At 36.4% G+C, this 18,082-nt stretch overlaps 1 protein-coding gene across 1 annotated transcript in view; it reads left to right on the top strand.

The window, feature by feature from the left end:
- The window catches only part of MIB1 (MIB E3 ubiquitin protein ligase 1), a 119,344-nt gene that overhangs the window by 44,538 nt on the left and 56,724 nt on the right, over positions 1 to 18,082 (top strand). Inside the window, exons 10-11 of the mRNA XM_081252737.1 lie at positions 5,868 to 5,975; positions 17,174 to 17,371. Of these exons, the coding sequence (XP_081108863.1) occupies positions 5,868 to 5,975; positions 17,174 to 17,371 (306 nt within the window). The remainder of the gene's footprint in view (positions 1 to 5,867; positions 5,976 to 17,173; positions 17,372 to 18,082) is intronic.

Raw genomic sequence — 18,082 nt, forward strand, 5'->3', positions numbered from 1 at the left:
ATTTTCTTAATACTGACTTTTTAAATTTTATGATTGACAAAATTTACTTTTAGGTTTTTAAGTAGTAAGTGTCCTTTTGGGAAATTCAGTGAAATTTTCTCATGTAAATGTTACCTTATTATGTTTAAAAAATATATTTTAGTAAATTTTATAAGCAATTTTCCATCTCTCTTTTCAAAACATTTAATTTAAACTTTTTCCCTCCCCTCCTTATGAAAATTGACTGTTTCATAGTTTATAATGCAGGTGAATTAGGGGTCATGCATTTTGTGAATCTTAATAGTTTATGTTGTAATTTTACCATTTACAAAAGCCATATTTTAAACGGGTTCAAAATTTAAATTTTGGTTCTCGCTTAGTCATCCATTGGCTTTGTCATTGTCACTATTGTGGCACCAGTATGATGTCAGTACCAGCCAAGAGACTGTAGGTTGAGTGTCAATTTGGATCATTGTCACTGTGTAGTGAGGGCTTTTGTTGCCACATTTTTGTGTGCAAGTATGCTAGATAGTTTGACAAAGATCAGATCTGTAATTATAAGGTGTAAGCATCTTATTTCTATGATGTCATGTGGCATTTTAGGTTTATTAGAGATCAGTTGCAGCAGCATGACACAGTGGTTTCTTGATTGGTTATGAGCTATGTCACAAATAATTTGTTTCAGATATTAAAGTTTTTTGTGTTTGGAAAGTAGAGTCAGACTTCTTTTATATTCAGTCAAGCAGATTTACATGTTATTGTACTTAATTTTTTCCTTTATTTAATTACTAATTTATTTTAGTTGTTTTTTAGTATGTCATACTTTCTAAAAATTTCAAGGGAAAAACAGTTCTACAAGGTTTGTTATGAAAAACAGCATCTCTTTCTCAATCTTATTTTACTTTTCTTCAGAAGCAGCTGTTTTCACCTCTTTCAGCTGATTTTCTTCATATACTTACCTCCACATCTTTCAGTAACGTATTTCTATTGTTATTTCTTGATTTTTATGTTTTAGGAGTTATCTTTTGATACCTCTCTGTGAAGGTGAGGATTCAGCTTTCTTTTCCCACCTCCAGCCCATCCCCACTACACACATACACACCTCTTCCAGGTTCTTAATGTGGTACTATATTGTATTGTAATTTTGTTAAGATTAAAATTAATTGTGCATGTTATTGTTCAAATGACATTCATATCTAAGCTATGGAGGATACTAGATTGTTTTCTTACACAACTTTCTGTTTTCCTTGGTGTTCATAATTGTTCTTTAAAAAAAAAAACTGAGGTGTAATTTACATACAGTGAAATACATGGATCAGTTTTGAAAAATGCATATACCCGCATAATCCACAGCCTTATTAAGATGTAGAACATTTCCTTCGTTCCAAAGAGTTCACTTGTAGTTTTTCCCAGTCTCTCTTAATCCCAAGAGATAATATAAAATTGTTTTCACTTATTAGCAATCTATATTGTTATAATTAATTCTTCTCCAAAATTCTCTCTAATTGTGTAATCTGTCAAGAAATTCAGGCACATCAGGTATTCATTTCATCTTCTGAGAGAGATTTCTCTCAGTGCCTTCTGACCTGTTCCATTTGGCCAGGTTGCTCTCTGTGCCTGATGCCCGTTTGGAATGTCTCTCACCCATCATCCTGGAGGTGCCCTTCCCCTCTCTCTTGTGTTGGATTTTTTGTTTTCTGTATCCTCTGTCCTTCTGTTTCAAAGTTTATTCCCTCTTTTGTGAAGTATGGCTTTTAGTAGCTTCTTCAGAAAAAGAGTGCATGGGAAATAGACCTTCAATATATATATTTTTTAACCTTACTATAGGTTTTAGATGGGAATAGAATTCAAGGTTAGATATTATTTTCCTTCAGAATAATCCCATTTTCTTCCAGCATTCAGAATTGCTGTTGAGAAGACTTATTAAGCCATTCTGATTCCTGATCGATACTGCATGTGAGCTGTTTTTTCTTTTTTTCTTTCAAGCATGAACATCTCTTTTTGTCACCACAGTCTGAACTTGTACAATGTTGTGCCTTGATGTGGATCTGTTTTCATCCATTACTTTTAATGCTTGACCTTTTTATTCTGGAAATCATGTCTTTCATATTTGGGAATTTTTGATCATTTTTTGTTTTAGATTTTATTGTTAGAGCAGTTTTACAAACTAAAATTGAGAGAGGTACAGAGATTTCCCATGTATTCCCAGTCTATCCAAATGCATAGCCTCCCCCATTATCAACATCACTTGCTAGAATGGTACATTATTTTACTAAGGATGGCCTATATTGACACATCATAATCACCCAAAGTCCATGGTTTACCTTAGAGTTCACTCTTGGTGTTGTACCTTCTATGGGTTTGTACTAAGGTATAATCATATGTATCCATCATTACAATATCATACAGAGTATTTTTACTGCCCTAAAACTCTTCTGTGGTCTGCCTATTCACCTCTTTTCCCCACCCCACCTCTGGCAACCACTGATCTTTTTATTGTATTCATAGTTTTGCCTTTTCCAGAATGTCATATAGTTGGAATCATACAGTATGTAACCTTTTCAGTTTGGCTTCTTTCACTTAGTAATAGGCATTCAAGTTTCTTCTATGTCTTTCCGTGTCTTGATAGCTTGTTTCTTTTTGATGCTGATTAATATTCCATTGTCTGGTTGCATCAGGGTTTATCCATTCACCTACTGTAGGACATATTGGTTGCTTCCAAGTTTTGTCAGTTATGAATAAAGCTGCTATAAATGTCTGTATGCAGGTTTTTGTGTGGACGTAAGTTTTCAGCTTTCTTTAGATTAGTACTAAGGAATGTGATTGCTGGATCATATAGTAAGAATGTGTTTCCCTGATGGTATAAATTGTGGAGCATCTTTTCATATGCTTATTTGCCATTTGTATGTCTTCTTTGGTGAGGTGTTCAGGTCTTTGGCCCATTTTTTAATTGGGCTGTTTCTTAATGTTGAGTTTTAAGAGTTCTTTGTATATTTTGGATAACAGTACTTTATTAGATATGTCTTTTGCAAATATATTTTCCCAGTCCGTGGCTTGTCTTCTCATTACCTTGATATTTTGTTTTGCAGAGCAGAAAATCTTAATTTTAGTGAAGTTCAGCTTATCAACTATTTCTTTCATAGATCATGTCTTTGGTGTTGTATCTTAAAAAAAAGTCATCACCATACCCAAGGTCATCTAGGTTTTCTCCTATGTTATCTTTTAGAAGTTTTATAGTTTTGTGTTTTACATTTAGGTCTATGATCCATTTTAAGTTAATTTTTGTGAAAGGTGTAAGGTCTGTGTCTAGATTCATTTTTTGCATGTGGATCCAGCACCATTTGTTAAAAAGATTATCTTTGCTCCGTTGTATTGCCTTTGCTTCTTTGTTAAAAATCACTTGACTATATTTATGAGAGGCTATTTCTGGGCTTTCTGTTCTTTTCCTTTGTTCCGTTTGTCTGTTCTTTGGCCAGTACCACACTGTGTTGATTACTGTAGCTTTGTAGTAAGTCTTGGAGTCAGGTAGTGTCGGTCCTCCAGATTTGTTCTTCTTCAGTATTAAGTTGGCTATTCTGGGTCTTTTACCTTTCAATATAAACTTTAGAATCAGTTTGTCATTATCCATAAAATAACTTGCTGGGATTTTGATAGGGATTGCATTGAATTTATGGATCAAGTTGGGAAGAACTGTTAGTCCTTCTATCCATGAACATGGAGTATACTCCATTTATTTAGTTCCTTGATTTCATTCATCAGAGTTTTGTAGTTCTCCTCATGTAGATCTTATACATATTTTGTTAGATTTATACTTTAGTGTTTGATTTTGGGGGGTATAATGGTAATGTGATGGTATTGTGTTTTTTTCTATACATTTCCTTGATTATTAGTAATGTTGAGCATCTTTCTATGTACCTGTTGGCCATCTGTATGTTTTCGTTGGAAAAATGTCCATTCAGATCCTCTGCTCATTCTTTAATCAAATTGTTTTTCTTGCTTTTGAGTTGTATGGGTTCTTCATGTATTTTGGATATTAACTCTTTATCAGATATATGATTTGCACAGATTTTCGCCTATTCAGTAGGTTGCCTTTTCATTTTGTTGATGATTTCGTTTGCTGTGCCTTGATATTATGTTCTCAGTTTCATATTCTACTTGTTTGTTAGCATATAGGAATGCAATTGACACTTGTGTATTAACCTTGTATCCTGCAGCCTAGCTGTAATTGCTTATTAGTTCCAGGAGTGTTTTGGTCTCTTTAAGATTTTCTACATAGATGATCATGTCATCTGTGAACAAGGACAGTTTCCTGTCTTCCTTCTCAATCTGTTTACCTTTTCTTTTCTTTTATTGCCTTGCTGTATTAGCAAGGATTTCTAGTATGATGTTGAAAAGGAGTGGTGGGAGTGGACCTGCTTGCCTTGTACCAAATTTTAATAGGAAAGTTTGGAGTTTCTCACCATTAAATATGATGCTAGCTGTAATTTTTTTGTACCTAGTCTTTTTCAAATTGAGAAAGTTCCCCTTTATTCCTTGTTTACTGAGAGTTTTTATGATGGGTGTTGGATTTTGTCACATGCTTTTTCTGCATCTATTGATACGATCATGTGATTTTTCTTTTTAACTCTGTTCGTGTGATGGATTACGTTAATTGAGTTTTGAATGTTGAACCAGCCTTCCATACCTGGGATAAATTCTACTTGGTTGTGGTGTATAATTCTTTATGTACTTTTCAGGATTTGATTTGCTAACATTTTGTTGAGGATTTTTGTATCTGTGTTCATGAGAGATATTGGTCTGTAGTTTTCCTTTCTTGTAGTGTCTTTGTCCGGTTTTGGTATTAGGGAAATCTGCCCTCATAGAATGACTTAGGAAGTTTTCCTTCAGCTTCTAGCCTCTGAAAGAGATTGTGGAGAATTGGTATAATTCTTCCTTAAATGTTTGGGAGAATTCACTGGTAAACCCATATGGGCCTGGTGCTTTTGGTTTTCAAAGTTAATTTATTGATTCAGTTTCTTTATTGGACACAAGCATTTCACATGGTCTGTTTCTTCTTGTGTGAGTTTTGTCAGATTGTGTCTTTCAAGAAATTGGTCCATTTCGTCTAGCCTATCAAATTTGTGGGCATAGAGTTTCCAGAATATTCCATATTATCCTTTTAATGTCCATGGGATCTGTAATGATATCCCCCTTCTCTTATATTAGTAATTGGTGTCCTTAGCCATTTTTTATAAAAGGTTTTATGGATGGGAGTGAATGTAGTGGGATTAAGGAATTACACTTAGACTTGGATGTATCCATGAATAAGTAATGCATTTACACAACATCTGAAGTGAAGAAAAGGTTGGTTGAAAATTACTGCTTTATATTAGAACAGTTGTGTATAGCTACCCTGGTAACTCATTTATGTATGCTTCATGGTAGTTTGCATTTGTCAAACTACCATTAGCATTTGGCTATATTGGCTGAATTGAATTTCTTTATACTGTAGCAGACAGTATCTTTTCTAAAGGTTTTTCCATTCACCTCATTGCTTTTTCTTCATTGAAACAGACTCTGAGATTTAATAATTCAAGTAGACATACACATACAAAACGAATGTAACTTACTTCCCTTTGTCCCTTCTTCTCCTCCTTCTTTTCTATTTTCACCTTTGCAGACTGCCTAAAAGTTTTCATAACTCTTTGAACAATGGAAATTTCAAAGTGCCTGTATCCCTCCCTAAATTAGAGAAACCAGTTTCTGGTGACCGATGCTAGGATATATAGAACACCAACCTAAATCGTTTTCATAGAATCATGTAATTTGCTGGCTTTAAACCTACACTGATGTATATATTGACTCTTTCTGATTTGTGACATTCCTTCATCCTTTCTTTTTTTATTTAGGTGAATGGACAGTGTGCTGGTCACACAGCCATGCAAGCTGCTAGTCAGAATGGACATGTTGACATTTTGAAGTTACTTTTGAAGCAAAATGTGGATGTAGAAGCAGAGGTAATTAAAACTAAGCTTAAAGAATATTTTAAGTAAAAATTAATGTCCTAGAAATGGTACTTCTTATCATGAGATGGATTTTTTTCATTTTGAAATTTTATATTAACCTAAGGCTCTTCTGATTGAAAAGAAAAATTTGACAAAAGACAGCTTGAAGCATTTCGTGTTTTTCTGTGATCGCTCAGTATTCTAGGCATAACCCTAAGTGAAGATAGTTGAGTTTCCCTTTGCTATGGTAGAACCACCATGTTGTTGGGAGCCCAGCTGGATTTACCCATGAGTCATGCTGGGGAAATTGAGGGAATAGGAATATAAATCATGTGCGGCAAGATTTTTCCTGATATGTGACACTCAGAGGCCTTTTGTTGTTGTTGTTGTTGTTGATCTCCTGAGGGAAAAAGGAAAACTAGAATTTGTTCAGTCTTTTTGTTTCCTGATCTTTTATGGGTTTTTGAAGATTTTTATAATGCATGTTTATCGTTCTATGTGTGTATATATGTGCTTGATTTAGAGTATATTCTTATTAAAGGAGAAATAAATGATTTTTACTATCATTGGAATTTCATTGTATGGCTGGTATGAGGGATGGCTCCCTTTGTTGTAGTTAACTATAACCTCATCACTTAAAGAATATATATTAGAATTACATTTGTTTTAGTCTAATATAAGATTATTTAGGAATAAGCCAAATTCTATCAAAGTTTAACTAGGTAAAAGGTTGCAATTTTGTCCAATGACACTCTCATCTGAGGAAGCTATTTAATATGGATTTGAATTTCTGAGGGCTAAATTTGTTGACCAGCCTGTTTTTACTAATTATAAAATTTTAATGACATATTTGAAAAGAGAAGTCTTACATTATTTTTGCTTTTTTTCCCCAATTGTATGTATCTTGAGTTGTTGGACAGCTACTAAAGAGCCATTGGTTTTGCAGGTGTAAATGAGTCATCTTTGATGTTGGAATTTTTCTTTTGCCGAGAGCTTGAATTTTAAATTAGTATATTATACGTTTGTAAACTATATGAGACGTTGTGTAGAATAGGGATGCAGCTGTGGAGTGGGGAACGAAGTTAGCACTATTTCTCAAGAGTAGGTTTTTTTTTTCCTTAATTGAACTCAAATACAAAGCAAATGGTTAGTTATTACTGTACACATAAGCTTGGAGTTGGAGTGAAGCTCAGTAGGCTAGGTGTTTGTAAATAATTTATCTTTCACTTTGGAAACCACATCTCTTACTAAAGCAGTAAGGTACAGGTGGCCTTCTACCATACCTCCTCCTTTGGATTTCCATTCTGTGCATTTTCTGTTTTAAAAACCATTGTAGGCAGATGTAATTTGTAGAAATAGTGTGAAAAAGGAATATTTACACATCAGGTTAAATCAATAACATAGTGTCCCAACTGGTAGAGGGAAAACTACATTTAAAAATTGGATTGAAATATAAATATAATTCATTGACTAAAAGTAAAACAAAAATTTATCAAAGTTTCATTTTTCTAGAATGTAAGAATTAACATTGTCTGTCATAAACAGCAATATAGTTTGTTTAAAACAGTGATTCTGGGCTTCCCTGGTGGCGCAGTGGTTGAGAGTCCGCCTGCCGATGCAGGGGACACAGGTTTGTGCCCCGGTGTGGGAAGATCCCACATGCCGCGGAGCGGCTGGGCTCGTGAGCCATGGCCGCTGAGCCTGCGCGTCCGGAGCCTGTGCTCCACAACGGGAGAGGCTGCAACAGTGAGAGGCCTGCGTACCGCAAAAAACAAACAAAAAAAAACAGTGATTCTTAATTGGGGCACATTTTTGTCCCACGGGGGCATTTTGTGGAGACATTTTTGATTGTCACAACTGGTTGCTGGGGAGCAGGGGAGTATTACTGGCATCTAATGGGTAGAAACTAAGGATGCTACTAAATATCCTGCAGTGTACAGGATAGCTCTCACAACAAAGAGTTACCTGGTCCAAAATGTCAGTAGTGCTGAGGTTGGGAAATCCTGGTTTAAAAGTTGGAGAAAATAGTTAATTTTATGAATGCACTTGAAATTGTGATTCATCATGCACTAGCTTGTTTGTAAGTTGATTGGTTGCTATTAATTTTTTTATTATTGGAAATTTTAAACATGTATAGAAATAGAATAGTATAATGAATCCTGTGTACCCATTACTCTACTTCAGTTATTTTTCCTGGTCAATTTTGTCTTATCTGTACCCTCTTGCCTCCCGTTTCCTCCACTGACTTATTTTGAAGCAGATCCAGATATCATATTATTTAATCTGTAAATATTTTAGTATGTATCCTAGAAGATAAGTACTCTTTTCTAAAAACTTTGTTGTACCTTTAACACATGTAGACACGATAATTTAACAATGATTATTATTATTTTTTTTTTTGCGGTATGCGGGCCTCTCACTGTTGTGGCCTCTCCCGTTGCGGAGCACAGACTCTGAATGCGCAGGCTCAGCGGCCATGGCTCACGAGCCCAGCCGCTCCGCGGCATGTGGCATCTTCCCGGACCGGGGCACGAACCTGTGTCCCCTGCATCGGCAGGCGGACTCTCAACCACTGCGCCACCAGGGAAGCCCAACAATGATTTTTTAAAAATCTAATTTTATTAAAAGTTTTGAGGTTAGCTGAAGAATAAAGAGAATAATATATTTTGTTGTCTAGCTATCTCATTCTGTATCTGTATTAATTTTTTTCATCTCCATCAGGAAGTGAGCTCAAGATAGTATAGATTACAGGTTGCAAACTATAGCCCGCAGGCCAAGTCCAGCCCTTCATTTGTATTTTGAAGTATTATTGGAACACAACACACCCATTAATTAATTTTATTGTGTATGGCTGCTTTTGTGCTACAACTGCAGAATTGAGTAGTTGTGTAGTTGTGATAAGAGATCATATAACCTGTAAAACCTAAAATATTTACTTTCTGGCCCTTCACAGAAAAGTTTGTTGGCCCCTAATATAGATAACTATTACAGATTTTAGTTGATTTAAGCTGTTATTAAACTAAATTATTTGCTATATATTATACCTTTCAAATATGTGATAAGGTTACATTTTTTTCCCTATTTCTTTTTCTTAGGGAAAACTCAGAGCTATTTTGGAAAGTTGGTTGTCTCCATGTATGACCTACTGAGTACAGTAGGATTACATTCTGTTTCCTTCTTAATGTGTAGTTAAAGGCACCAAGGACTGTGAGATCTTAGGTATGTTGATATGAGTGAGCTAATGTTTGCTTCTCCAGGGACTCAGGTGTTTTGTTTTGTTTTTTCCCCTACTGATGAATATAATAGGTAAAGGTGTGGAGGATTTATTTTAATGGAAAGGAAGCCCAGTTTTAAAAAGTGTGTTCTTTACAGTAAGTTTTTCAAATATAGTACAAATATATGCTGAAGATATCAGTAAACTTTAGGTGGTTTCATTATTTAAGGTTAATGAAAACTCTTTTAATGGAGAATATTAATAGTAGGGAACAGTACTCGACATTGTCAGAAAACCCAAGTTTTAATGGTATTGTTGCTGTCTAAAATGATATTGGGCAAAAAGTTTAATTGGTATAAGCTTCAGTTTCCTCATCTATGAAAATAACTGAAAGGGTTGGGGAATAGAGTAAGGGAAATAATTAAGATACCATTTATAATGTAGAACACAATGGGAATTTAAAGTGTCATTATTACCTGTGTTTGTTCTTTTTTTAAAAAATTAATCAATTTATTTGTTTTATTTTTGGCTGCGTTGGGTCTTCATTGCTGCACACGGGCTTTCTCTAGTTGCAGTGAGCAGGAGCTACTCTTCGTTGCAGTGCGCGGGCTTCTCATTGCGATGGCTTCTCTTGTTGCAGAGCACAGGCTCTAGGCACACGGGCTTCAGTAGTTGTGGCTCGCGGGCTCTAGAGCACAGGCTCAGTATTTGTGGCACATGGGCTTAGTTGCTCTGCAGCTTGTGGGATCTTCCCGGACCAGGGCTTGAACCCATGTCCCCTGCATTGGCACGTGGATTCTTAACCACGGCCCCACCAGGGAAGTCCCTGACTGTTCTTATTAAAGATTTCTTTCCAACTAGTGGGAGTTAGCACAGTTTCTCAAAAAAACCCCAGATGCTAATTCTGTCTGATTCTGCTTGTCTAGTTAATGAAAACAAAACTGTGTAAACATTTTATTTAACTGTAATCTGAAAAGGAACAGGCAAGTGGACTTTAAGACTGGTCAGTTTAAGGAAATTCTTTTCTTAAAAACAAGTCAAAACTCAGAATAAGAACATCCAGGATGGCTCTAGGAGTTGGTATACGTGGTTCCTGGGGATCCGTGTTAATTCAGGTTGTGACTAGAGGCTTTCCCACCTCCCTACATGCCCCCCCTGAAATACTGGCACTATTAAAAACATGGGATGTCAAGAGAAAGATTTGATTTATAAGACCCAGAAAACAGTCGTTAAGGTGCCTTTTACAGGAAGGCAGACTGCAATCTAAGATTGCCCAAATAAAAAAGGTCAGGTTTTAAAAGGGGACATATCATAGTTTTATAGTTCTCCCTTATCAGTAAATTTAGTTGTGCAGGTTGGGTCTTAAGAATCGTCATTCATTGATTCCTCTTTATTTTCCCCATATTCCTCATTTGGTCTATCACTAAATTCTGTTGGCTCTTTAAAATATATCCAGAATTTAAACAGTTTTCATCTTTCCTGCTGCCACTGTGCTGGTCTCCTCACACTTCTCTTCTCCCAGATATCTTCATGGCCTTCTTTCACTTCTTTCAGGTATTTATTCAAACCTTCCTTGGGAGGGGCCATCCCTTGGCTGTCTTATCTAATCTTTTTTCCCTGCTGTTTTTTCTCCTTGGCACGTTTTACTACCTAACATTTACATTTTATTTACTTATTTCATTTATAATATTCTGTCTCCCCCACTACAATGTAAACTCCATGAGGGTGAACTTTATCTTGCCCATTGTTGTTCTCCAGTGTCCAGAACAGTACTGAGCTCATAGTAGGCACCTAGTAAATACTCATCGAAGGAATGAATAAATGAATGAACGAACAAACCAGAATACACCATTTCCAGACAATCTAAAGGTTTTAATATGATCACAATACCAGCATCTTGATTAACTGAACAAGTTTTAAGGAAAATAAGATGAAGTACAATACTATATTTGAGAATAATAAAATATTGACCTAATAATATAATAGTTGACCTAATTTACTGAAAGTATCAGTGAGTTCAGGAAATATTTAATTTTATTGATGGCAAAAATCATGGGGACTTCCCTGGTGGTGCAATGGTTAAGAATCTGCCTGCCAATGCAGGGGACATGGGTTCAAGCCCTTGTCCGGGAAGATCCTACATGCTGCGGAGCAACTAAGCTCGTGTGCCACAACTACTCAGCCTGCGAGCCACAACTCCTGATCCTGTGAGCCACAACTACTGAAGCCTGTGTGCCTACAACCTGTGCTCCACAACAAGAGAAGCCACAGCAATGAGAAGCCCACACGCTGCAATGAAGAGTAACCCCTGCTCACTGCAACTAGAGAAAGCCCGCGTGCAGCAACAAAGACGCAATGCAGCCAAAAAAAAGGAAAAATCATGATGGTTACCAAGAGGATTCTGGGACGGTGGTGGAGTAGGAAGTACTAGGAATCCATCTCCCCATCTAGACAACAACTTCACTGGCAGAATCTTTCTGATGTAACTATTGTAGAACTATTGCAAGGCTTCTGTTGAAGGCTTGCTACTTCCAAGGGAAGGCTTGGGGGTTAATTGTGGTTAATTTTGGTCAATTTCAGCTCTTAGCTCAGCAGGAGCTACACATACCCCACCCTCCAGCCCAGTGACAGGCAGCCAGGTATGTGTTCTTAGATCAGCTTGCAAGGTGTTCTAATCCTTGATTGCTGCTTCTGATTATGGAGGTGCAGGCACAGAGGTGGGTAGCCATTGTTGCACCCTCCCATTGTTGCAAGCCCTTCCTCATTGGCTGAAGTTACTTCCAGAGGATTTAAGCAGACCCTGCTTTTTTCTGCTTCCCCTTCCATTTTTCTCTTTTTCTCCTTTTGGGAGCCTGGCATTCAAGACTATGACATTCAAAAGCAACTGCATATATGAGGGAAATTAGAAAGGCATTGCACATACCTGAGGAAAGGTGCAGGCTCAGAAAAGACCCAAGGAGACCTTAAGTTTACACCTCAGGCTGTAAGCATGAAGACAGACTAAAACAGTCAAAACCAAACCAAAACCAAAACCAAAAACAAACCCTGCAGAAGGAGAAGACTCTGATTTCCAGACTTATGGCATTATTAGATTCAAATGTCCAGTTTTCAACAGAAAAATCACAAGATAAACAGCGAAATAGGAAAGTATGGCCCATTCAAAGGAAAAAAAAAATAAACCAACAAGTAAATATACCTGAGAAAAACCAGATGGCAATCTACTAGACAATGACTCTAAAACAGTTGTCGTAAAGATTCCCAAAGAACTAAATGAAGATGTGTAGAAAGTCAAGAAAATGATGTGTGAACAAAATGGAAATATCAGTGAAGACATAGATCACCTAAAAAGAAACTAAAAACAAATTCCAAAGCTGAAAAGTACAAGAACTTAAATGAAAAATTCATAGGGGAATTCAAAGAGAGATTTAACCAGGCAGAAGGAAGAACCAGTGAACTGGAAGATAGGACAATGGGAATTATCAAGTCTGAGAAATAGAAAGAAAAAAGACTGAAGAAAAATGAAGAGAGCCTAAGGGACCTGTGGGGCATCATCAAGCGGGCCACCATACACATTGTGAGAATCCTAGAAAGAGAAGGCAGAAAGAGAGAAAGGGGCAGAGAGGTTATTTGAAGAAACAATGGCTAGAAACTCCCCAGATTTGATGAAAGATATAAACATCCAAAAAGCAGAATGAATTCCAAATAGGATGAACTCAGCCCCACATTGAGATACATTATAATCAAACTTTCAAAAGACAAAGAGAGAATCTTGAAAGCAGCAAGAGAGAAGCGACTTGTCACTTAGATCCTTTTAAGATTTTCAACAGATTTCTCACCAAAAACTTTGGAGGCCAGAAGATAGTGGGCTAATATCTTCAAAGTGCTAAAAAGGAAGAAACAAAAAACAAAAAAACCCCTGTCAACCAAGAATCATATATCTAGCAAAACTGTACTTCAAAAATGAGGGAGAAATTAAGACATTCCCAGACAAAAGCTGAGGGAGTTTGTTGCCACTGGACCTGCCTTGTAAGAATCCCAAAAGGGAGTCCTGCAGGTTGAAATGAAAGGATTATTGGACAGTAACCCGAAGCCATGTGAAGAAATAAAATCTCAGTAAAGGCAAATACAAGGGCAATTATAAAAGAAAGCATTATTTAACAACAGTTTGTAACTCCACATCTTATTTTCTACATAATTTAAGAGACTGATGGATTTTTAAAAAGCAGTTATTAGCTTGTGTTTTGGGGCATACAGTGTACAAAGATGTAATTTTGTGACATCAGTAACTTGAAAGGGGTGGGGATGGAGCTGTAAATAAGTAGAGTTTTTGTATGTTGTTGAAGTTAAGCTGGTATAAATTCAAATTAGATTGTAATCCCTGTGGTGACCACAAAGAAAACAGTTATAGCATAAAGGAAATGAGAAGGAAATTAAAATATTGCACTACAAAAGATCAACTAAATACAAAAGAGACAGTAATGTAGGAAATGAGGGGGGAAAATGGCTGTATGGCATATGGAAAACAAATAGCAAAATTATGGAAGTTTTTCCTTCTCAGTAATTACTTTAAATGGATTAAACTCCAAAAGACAGAGACGGCAGAATGGATTAAAAAAAATATTCTAACTGTGCGCAGTTTATAGGAGACTTATTTTAGATGCAGAGACGCAAGTATATTATTTGTATTTTACCACAATCAAAAATCATTAAAAAATGATTGAGAAAAAAAATGCATGATTGTTATTAAGGCATATTAAGGATTCAATTCAACACCCATTTTGGTTCTTACTAGTAGTAGGTACTATGATACGTCTTGGGAATAAAGATGATTAAGACGCAGTCGTAGCCTGCACGAAGCTCACAGTCAAATAAAACTGACAGACTTGCAAACAAATTATTATTCTGTAGTGTGATTAGTGATATGACAGAAGAAGAGTTAAAATAATTTTGTGAGAGTCAGGGCAAGTTTCATAGGAGAGGAGTTACCTGAGCTGAGTTTTAAAGAATGTGTATTTTCAAACCAAAAAGGTAATGAATAAGAGCATTGAAGTCTGAGAGCAGCACATGAACATATGGGGTGAAATAAGTTGGTAAGTTAGTTTTATATATGAGGGAACATGGCAGCAGATGAGTCTGGAATGGTCCACAGAAGTAGGCTTTAAAAGAGGTTTGTTCTTGGGCTTCCCTGGTGGCGCAGTGGTTGAGAGTCTGCCTGCTGATGCAGGGAACACGGGTTCGTGCCCCGGTCCGGGAGGATCCCACATGCCGCGGAGTGGATGGGCCCATGAGCCATGGCCGCTGAGCCTGCGTGTCCGGAGCCTGTGCTCTGCAACGGGAGAGGCCACAACAGTGAGAGGCCTGCATACTGCAAAAAAAAAAAAAAAAAAAAAAAAGAGGTTTGTTCTTTATATAGTGGAGTTACATTAAAGAGTTTTAAACATAAATTCTGTATTTTACAAAGAGAATTCTGTTTTTTGTGTGAAGAATAGATTGGGGTAAGAATGCTGGGTGAGATATGACAGTAGGTCAAGTGAATGAGAATGAAGGAAGGTCTGAATTAATTAGCTGTAGAATTGGACAAGAGAGAATAGATAGCCATAGAATTTGGTGTTTGACCTAGGGGTTCAGGGAAAGGAAGTAGGTGAGCATGACCTACAGATGCTGATTTTGTTGACTGTACAGTCTGTGGTTTTATGAGCTAAGATAGGGAAGAGTGGAGCAAGAGCAGGTTTTGGAGGTTGAGAGGAAACAAAGGAGCAAGGGGATAGAAAGAAACAAGATCAGTTTAAGATTTAATTTGAGGCCCCTTTGCAGATCTTTTTAGGTAACCTTTTGGGAGTGAGCTATTGTGTTGTCCCTCAACATCTCGTTTGTTGGCAGTATCAAAGACAGAATAATGACCTCAATGTTTGAGGTTTTTTGGAATATTTAAGATAAATTCGGAAGAAAGCAACAAAACCTGTAAATTAAGGTCTTTGTTCAACTGAGATTTTCTAATTTAGAATAAAAATCTGGAAATTAGGGCTTCCCTGGTGGCGCACTGGTTGAGAGTCTGCCTGCCGATGCAGGGGATACGGGTTCGTGCCCCGGTTCGGGAAGATCCCACATGCCGCGGGGCGGCTGGTCCCGTGAGCCATGGCCGCTGAGCCTGCGCGTCTGGAGCCTGTGCTCCGCAACGGGAGAGGCCACAACAGTGAGAGGCCCGCCTACCGCAAGAAGAAAAGAAAAAAGAAAAAAACCCAAAAACCCACAAATAAACAAAAAATCTGGAAATTAATTGTTTTCTAGTGTGTATATGTATTTTACAAAATCTTTAAACTTTCCTTATGTATTTCCCTTTGACATATATTTGGATTTTAAGGTTTTTTTTAATGTAAACAAATTGTTGACGGAACCTGCATAAAAGTGTTTCGGTAGCAGTTTTCTAACAATCATAAATATATGGTACACTTCATAAATAGTTCCTGTTTTTATTCAGTGAGTGTTAGTGGATTCCCATTTTTAATGCTAGGAGTACCACTAGATAGGCTTAAAAATTATAACAGAAAATAAATCCAGATTGGAGGTTAGGAAGATCTTACATCTAAGATTCTGAAATACTGAAATGTGTTACTAGAGAGGTCAACAATACATACACACAAACATATTTTTTTTTGTAAAAAGCTTGTTTTTCTGGAATGTTTAAATATAATGCTACTCAGAGGCACAAGAGTTGAATCTTAAATCTTTCCTGTGGTAGTTTGCCAGTTCCTTTATGCTTAATGTTAAGAGGTAACAAAAACTCCTAACCTTGTTTAGCTGGAATGTTAGTAAGGTAGAAGTACTCTTGAGTCTTGGTTTCCTACCTTTTCAAGAATGGTTGTCAAGTCGTCATGGACTTCTACTTGAGTGGTTTTACTTTTAGTATCTGTTTGAGAAAATATGCAAAGACCAAAATCTGTTTTGAATTCAGCAACTGTTTTGTTCATTTGTTTTAAATATATTTAACCACAGCGGTATTTATCTGTGTTATCTTTGAAAAGTAGTTCAGATAAGCTCGAGTGCCATGTGGAGTTTCAGATCACTTGCAAAAACTAGAGTCCACCAGGGGCTACCATGGGTTGGAGAAAGTCTGAGAGTATGCTTACATCTGGGTGTTAAAATTTGAGATGTGTATGGAATAAAGACAATACCCTTATAATATCCTTCTCCATCTGCATCTAGCAAGGTAATGAGGCTCTTTTTGGTATGGACTGTGCATATTATCTTTATGGTGCAGTACAAGCATTTTTTTTTAAAGCAATTTCTTGCATTTGAAAAAAATTAAAGCAGTTGGGTCTTTTTCTACCTCTCATCTCCTCAGAAATATGCCAGCAGAAGGTGAGGCATTGCTACTGGATTCCTCTGAAATAGTTTTGGAATTTTGGATGTATAGAATTGTACTTGTTTATGTTTCATTTTTATCTTCAAGTGAAATACTTACTTTTTTTCTGTTCTTAAATATACAGAAAAGTGTATGCTCACCAGCCAGAGATAACCAATGTTAACATGTTGATATATTTCTCCCCCTTAAAGCTAGCTGAGATCATACTGTTCGGCATTCATTCTTTTTTTTTTTTTAATTACTCAATCACTAGCGTAATTTTTATGTTATTAAAAAATCTGTGTAACATTTTTTAAAATGAAAAAAACTTCATATAGTTGTGTCGTGATTTAACATTTTCTAATGTTGGTTTACCATCATGGCTGATAAATTAGGAGTACTGAAGAATCAAGCTACTTCTGATATAACTATTGGTCTGGTATATGTGTGCATGATATAATGATCCAGATCATCATTTATCTTTGGAGTTAATCACGATTCAAGCGAATTTCTAGTTATTTTGTTGGCTCCATTCTGTTTTCTGTTTTCTTTTCTCACATTAATATGGTTCTTGATGAATTATTATAGCTTTGAGTTTTATTTTTCTTTCTAAAATATTCACTCACTGACTCAGATTTAAATGCTGCTGTTTAGGATAAAGATGGAGATAGAGCCGTTCACCATGCAGCTTTTGGAGATGAAGGTGCTGTTATAGAAGTGCTGCACCGAGGCAGCGCTGATCTGAATGCACGAAACAAGCGCCGGCAGACACCACTTCATATTGCTGTCAATAAAGGTCACCTTCAGGTGGTGAAGACTTTATTGGACTTTGGCTGTCATCCCAGTCTTCAGGTAAAACCTTTAAAGGAATATATTCTTCAGGTACTGCTAGGATTCTATTAAATGGAAGTACTAGGTTTTGTGGTAAGCATTCTTTTGTTTTCAGTTCTTTTTTGTATGATCAGTCATAGTAAATGATACTGAAGGTATAGAATGTCATAAAATTGGCAATTATTCCTTCTTAGAAAAGACTTTTTTAAGGAAGTGTCAGTAAATCGATTTTGTTTGGGGGAATTGGGGATGGGGACTTGTGAAAATATCAGCTCTGAGTTGATTTGATTTAACTTTATTGATCATGACAGTGAGCTTCACCATTTCATTATAGTTACTTCAGAGGTATCAAAAGTATTTTAATTGTAGCTTAATTTATCTTAGAGTCTGGGTCTAGTCATTAATCCAGTCTTGGAAGATTTTCTGATTTGGAAAATATATATAGGGTTTTAGGATTGATTTGTAGTAGGACCTAATTTTTGAAGGAAGAGTCACCTAAGAAATGATTCTTCCCATCTGAAGTTTTGGCAACCAGGTGAATTAAATTGGATAGATCTCAGAGAAGTAGTGAAGAAGAAGAACCAGAGTAATGGGACTGAGGGTTTGAGAAGAACTGAAAGAATCAGAGATTTTGTTTAGCTAGATGGTTACTACAGACTGATATTTCTGAGGTATATCCATTTTGGAGCTGATGGAGTAGGGAACCGACAGCTTCTGAGTGGATGGCTGGAT

Source organism: Mesoplodon bidens (genome assembly GCF_964165515.1).
Source record: "Mesoplodon bidens genome assembly, chromosome: 13".
NCBI lineage: Eukaryota > Metazoa > Chordata > Mammalia > Artiodactyla > Ziphiidae > Mesoplodon > Mesoplodon bidens.